Below are 6,101 nucleotides of genomic sequence, written 5' to 3'. Positions count from 1 at the left end.
CTAACCTGCCGATTGTCCGGTGGGGAGCACAGGACATTGAAACGGGTAAGAGTCGAGTGATGGGACTGTGGGAGGTTGGATTTCACAGGGGATGACATGGCCCAACGCTTCCAGGACCTTCTACCACCACAAGTACTGGCAACAAGTGCCTCGCAGTTAACTGTAGGAATATGTCTTCATGTCTATGTCCATATCAGAGGCAGGTTTCTCACCTTCCTTTTGTACAGCCAATCTAGATTGGAGAAGATAACTATCATAAAATGGACAACTGTTTAGGGAGAAAGAAAAGCAAGATCTGAACTTTTACATTGTGGTGACAAAGTAGGACATGAGAGTTCTCACTGATTGACATTTGCTTGCAAAGGCGTTTTGGTGGAGCCATTCTGGTTCTACTTCTGTGGTTAATACAGAATGCGGCATATGGAGATATTAAATAAAATAGACTTGGTTCACCATTTCTTCATATGACAGTGCTTTTTGAAGGGTAGCTCTGCCTTCTTTTAGGATGTCATTACACTGTTACATTGTACATGTGGCTCAATGCAAATTAAAATGTAGTTCATTTAATCATATTTATACTCAGGGTTGTTCACTGAGCTTGTAGTGTGAGCCAGGACCAAAAACAGAGTGGGAGGGATATTCCTTTGCTGGCCCCTTGCAGAGTCTTTCCTGGCAAGAGAAGGCAACATGACCCTGCCATTTCAGACCTGGAGGGATGATGTCGAAGGGATGATTATCCTTAGGTTTAACAGAAAGGCTGCAAACAATGCCAGGTCTTTGCAGTTCATCCCTCCCTGAAAATTTGTCCAACAGCGGCCTGGTAAACAGCCATCTCTGCCCGTGGGGGTAGGTGAGTCCAACATGGAGAGCAGCCTTCAGGGTGGATGGAACAGAGGTGTTCAGGCTGAAAGGTGAGGCAAGTGTCCCCATCATGCTATGTGAGACCACCTCTGGAAGACCCCACACACCAGGGGACATGAGAGAGATGACACAGGCTGACGTTTGCCCTGAAGGTGACATGTCTTGAGCATGTTGAAGAGAGCAGTTGAGTGCAAGGCTTTGTCCCTGGGGGTGTCTGAGTGGAGCCCCATGTACTGTCATTGAAACCTTTACTTTTTTTGCCCAGGTGGACATGCACTCAGAGCAGCATAAGTCCCCAGTACAACATCTGTGAGCAGATGGTCCAGATTCGAGATGACCACATCCGCTTCATCTCAGAGCTCGCTCGCTACAGCAACAGCGAGGTAAGCTCAGCATGTAGTCACTGTAATCAGGCTCATTAGATGGATGAGGGTGGGAGAGGACAAATGTGGCAGCAGTATGGTCTGCCAAGGATGTACAGTGAGGAGGAAAGAAGGACACAAATGGAACAAACCACTTCTTAATCCAGCAATAAAAAAGCAAATTACAGAAGTCCCCTGCAGGTGCAAAATCATGTGAAATCATGTGCACCAGAAGATCTGCTGCAACAGCTTCTGCTCTTTGGCCACAGCTTCATTAAAATAAGAAGCAGAAAAAATTTTGCAGTTAAATGTTTATTATCGGCCAGGTGGCAGAACACCCTTGACTTGCAAATGCATCTTTTCTATTACACAGAGCTATTGGTCAGGAACTTCCTTCAAGGAAAGTTCATGAGGGCATCTCTGTTCTTTTCATTACTGAATGCCAGCGCCCTCTCTGATGCCATTGTGACTGGTTTTTGTGAATGGGTGATCCTCATTCACCAGTGTTAGTTTAATGAATTGTTAGCATTCTCACCCCTTTTCTTTTTGGCATTTGTAAGTGCTTATTTGAGCTTTAAACCAGTAAAGGACTCTCAAGGATTTCAGTAGTATTAGACCATCAAAAAGGAATGGGAAGGTGGAATGAAAAGAGTCAGGTTTTTGCTCTGAGGTGACAGGTCAGACTCATTTTTCCATGGAAAATAAATTGTCCCTTTTCCTGAGGGACAATATATTACCATGCTCAATTTTAGCTTGATTGTAAAGTCACAGAGAATTCATTTCAGGTGGGATTTGAGAGATGGATCTGTGGCTGCTGTTTGGCTCAGTGAAACCTCTGCAGCAAGTTGCTGAGTCTAGTCCTGACGTGATGTGGTGTTCTCTAGGTGGTCACTGGCTCAGGACTGGACAGCCAGAAATCAGATGAAGAGTATAGGGAGCTCTTTGATCTCGCTTTACGGGGACTTCAGCTGCTGTCCAAGTGGAGTGCCCACGTCATGGAAGTGGTGAGTGCATCCATGGAAGCGATGAGTTGTAATGTCCTCCGCTTCCCAGATAAACGTGAGCATTTTAACATGGCATGTAACAAAGACCGTGGAAAAGTGAACTTGCTTTCATGCCACCTAACTTTAAGCAATTAACAAACATGTTAAGATCGGGCAGCTAATGACCCTGAACACCCTCTGCAACAAATGGAGAAAGAGAGCTTGGTTGGACGAGGCTTTGAGCAACCTGGTCTAGTGGAAGGTGTCCCTGCTCATGGCATGGGGGCTGGAACTAGATGATCTTTAAGGTCCCTTCCAACCCATACCATTCTATGATTCTACGATCATCTCACCCTGGACCTGATCTTTGCAGGTGCTGAGGTCTCCCCACTGATGTTAGAGGGAGACTGGGTGACTGTTCTCCTAACCTGAACAACTTGGTTAAGTACTGAAAGCTGTTTGGGATGAGTCTGGGTCTTGAGCAACTAAAACTGTAATTCAGATTATGATAGAAATTCTTAATTTGGAAAATTTCCACCCATCTCAACACAAGTCCATGGATGTCAAAAGCCCAATATGACTGGCAACCTCCGAAATGAACAAAACCAATATTCAATACAGTGATAATAAAGCCAGTAAGAAGCATAAATTCTGCTCCCAAAGGCATGTTAAACAACTGTAGTAATGTCTAGGGAGTGTTTTCCTGGCATAGGGCCCTCTTCAGTCTTTCCAGCGTGGCTTCTTACTCATTGCAACATTGACAGTGTCTCTTTCCATCTTCTAGTACTCTTGGAAGCTGGTTCATCCTACAGATAAATTCTGTAACAAGGACTGCCCAGGAACAGCAGAAGAATATGAGAGAGCCACCCGGTACAACTACACCAGTGAAGAGAAATTTGCTTTTGTGGAGGTGGGTACCAACTGCACAAGAGTAAGAACCAGCCAGGGCTGGTTTCCTGTCTGTATTCCTCAGGTCAGGGGAAGAGAAGGGAAGAGCATCTCGCCATTCTCAGCCAGTTCCTCATCCCTGTGGCCCATGTCAAGGGATTAAGGGTTCCCACATCCCTGTGGCCCTTAGTTTGCCCAGAACTAAGGGGCAAATTGAGTTCTTAGGAGCTCCTACTGGGATAGAAACACTGCACCAGTGCATGATGAGAGCAATTCTCCTCTGTTTTCCTGATCCTATTCCCCTTATGCTCTGCTTGTCTGCTGAAGAAAGACAGAGGTGAATCCCTGTGTTTTCTTAATATTGCTGTATTAAGCCTCTCCTGACCTGAAAAGGGAGTTCTGGGCTCCTGAAAAAAAAATAGGAGGCATGGGTTTGCAGAGCAGCATGGAGCAAGATCAGGAGTTACATTCCGGTGCTGTGCAAACACAGATCTTCAGCCAGTCCCCAGGACCCATAAACTCTCAGTCTGGCTGTCTGTAGACAGTGGGAATAGTCCTCCAAGCCTGGCTGTGGGAAGCCTTCACACCTTCATCTTGCCTTACACAGCCCAAGGTGGTTTGAATATTGCCTTCATTTTTGTGGCTCACTCCCTGCTGGGGATTGTCACTGTGCTCTTGTACAAGGAAGACTGTGCCCTGGCGCGGATGTAGGTCTGTGCAAGTTGTGCAGCTGCACCCATGTGTGGAGCATGTGTGGTTTCCTGGAATTGTGTGTTATTAAAGATACCAAGAGATCAGGAGTGGAAGCAGAGCCTGCCAAGGGACGGGGACCATTTGCAATAAACTGGTGGTGTAAATGCTCTCCTCAGCTTGTGATCTATCAAGCAGCTACAATGAAAAAAAATTAGCCACCTAATTATTGGACTTAAGTTACTTGACTAGAATTAATTTAGTCCCAAATTCTCTTAATGTTGGATTTATGGACCTCTTCATACAATGCAAAAATAGCAAATACATCTGATTTTAATTTTCGTTTTAGGTAATTGCCATGATCAAAGGTCTTCAAGTGCTGATGGGCCGGATGGAGAGTGTCTTTAACCAAGCCATCCGCAACACCATCTATGCAGCCCTGCAGGACTTTGCCCAGGTCACCCTGCGCGAGCCGCTCAGGCAGGCAGTCCGGAAGAAGAAGAACGTTCTGATCAGGTCAGTCTGTCCTTCTCGAATGTCATGCAAAGCCCATGTATTTATTTGTGTAACACATTTGGACTATATAAGCATGTGGCCCTGCAAACACCTCTGGGTATACAACCAGCCAACATACCTTGACCAGCAGCTCTATCCAAGGTAACTTTTGGGCAGGACTCCCCCAGTAATGACAGTGTATATCCCCATCTCAGATACTTTTCCTCCCATATTTGTGCAGCAGTGTATATTTTAATCTTGAAGTATAATCAAGCTTAAGCACTACTTTCCCTGTCCCACCCACTCCAGTGTCCTTCAGGCAATTCGGAAGACAATCTGTGACTGGGAGGGAGGTAGAGAGCCTCCAAATGATCCTTGTCTGAGAGGTGAGAAGGATCCTAAAGGTGGATTTGATATTAAAGTCCCACGACGAGCAGTAGGACCATCAAGTACCCAGGTATGTAAATCTTCATCTCTTGTGAAGGGCTTTAATGGCCTTACAGCCATGTAGGAGTCCTCCATCCAGTGGATTAGCAGCTGTTTCTGTGGTCTCTTCCACGAAGTAGTCACACTATTGTTGTTAAATGTTGCTTTGGTGCCTAGTTCGTTGTATAGTTCCCAAAGCCTCCTTTTTTAGGGGTGTAATTATTTCTAGCTCAGAATGATGGTGGCTTATGGGTGCAGAGAGTAGTAGCCACCTGGGAGAAGTGTTAATTTTGTTGCAGAACACCATGGCTGTGTCTGGTGGTGTCTAACTGCAGAGTGGTAACTGCATGTTAACTTTCTTCCAAAGCTTTACATGGTGCGGACCATGCTGGAGTCCCTCATTGCAGACAAGAGTGGCTCAAAGAAGACTCTGAGGAGCAGCTTGGATGGGCCAATAGTCTTGGCCATTGAGGAGTTCCACAAGCAGTCCTTCTTCTTCACCCACCTTCTCAACATCAGTGGTGAGGTTGTGGCAGGGGGAGGCTTGAATCCAACTCTTGTATGTTCAGGCAGGCAAAGGTAGATCATCTTTGCTCCTCATTGACTGATGCAGAAGATTTTCCTTGATTTTTCCCAAATGTTCTACTTCTCCCCGATTCAGGTGTGTTTCTGGGCAGTAATCATTATGTGAACATGAATGAGTCAGCAATAGCAAATAGTTATAAGTGGTAGTTTAGTTTCTACGACTGGAGTTTTCTTTTCATCCCAGACAAACTTCTGAGCCACTGGGCACAGAAGAAATCTTCCAAAATAATTCTGAGCCATTGAAATGTTCTCCCTGGAGTTGAAGAGCAAAAGGAACCATCCCTTCTTTCCTCTTTCATTACAGAGTGCTCAGACAGCATGGACATGGTCTGGGTTTAAAAATAGAGACATCCTAGAAAAAACATTCCATACCCAAAACCAGTCTAATCTGAGGCGGCAGCAGCTGCCTCCTGTGCATTTCCCTCGCTGCCGTCCCCGTGGGGGTAACGTGGGTGCCCTCCTGCTGGGGGGATCTCCTCTGCCTTTCAGAAGCGCTGCAGCAGTGCTGTGACCTGTCCCAGCTCTGGTTCCGGGAATTCTTCCTGGAGCTGACCATGGGCCGCCGCATCCAGTTCCCCATCGAAATGTCCATGCCCTGGATCCTCACGGACCATATTCTGGAGACCAAAGAACCCTCCATGATGGAGTAAGAGCCGATGGGCTGCGGCGGGACTGTGCATGGGCTGGGGCTTGGGGTTTTGTTTTGCAGAAGGGTAGGCTGGTGATGAACAGTCTTTTTTTGACGTGGGAGGAAAAAAATAGATGTTTCTTGACTTGCTGTCACATGAATGTGTGCTGTATGAATACCTCG

The 6,101-nt window shown here is 46.2% G+C and overlaps 1 protein-coding gene across 4 annotated transcripts in view; it reads left to right on the top strand.

The window, feature by feature from the left end:
• LOC104522964 (cytoplasmic FMR1-interacting protein 2) overlaps window positions 1-6,101 on the top strand; it is a 43,782-nt gene that overhangs the window by 12,748 nt on the left and 24,933 nt on the right. For all 4 annotated transcript variants that reach the window (XM_029084356.1, XM_010165393.1, XM_029084357.1 and 1 more), the window contains 7 exons: window positions 1,127-1,244; window positions 2,108-2,227; window positions 2,991-3,116; window positions 4,134-4,300; window positions 4,589-4,736; window positions 5,073-5,226; window positions 5,780-5,936. In XM_029084356.1, coding sequence (XP_028940189.1) covers window positions 1,127-1,244; window positions 2,108-2,227; window positions 2,991-3,116; window positions 4,134-4,300; window positions 4,589-4,736; window positions 5,073-5,226; window positions 5,780-5,936 — 990 coding nt within the window. The remainder of the gene's footprint in view (window positions 1-1,126; window positions 1,245-2,107; window positions 2,228-2,990; window positions 3,117-4,133; window positions 4,301-4,588; window positions 4,737-5,072; window positions 5,227-5,779; window positions 5,937-6,101) is intronic.

The sequence above is a fragment of the Antrostomus carolinensis genome, unplaced genomic scaffold (genome assembly GCF_000700745.2).
Source record: "Antrostomus carolinensis isolate BGI_N321 unplaced genomic scaffold, ASM70074v2 scaffold13663, whole genome shotgun sequence".
NCBI lineage: Eukaryota > Metazoa > Chordata > Aves > Caprimulgiformes > Caprimulgidae > Antrostomus > Antrostomus carolinensis.
This window is presented reverse-complemented; position numbering and strand designations above follow the sequence as displayed.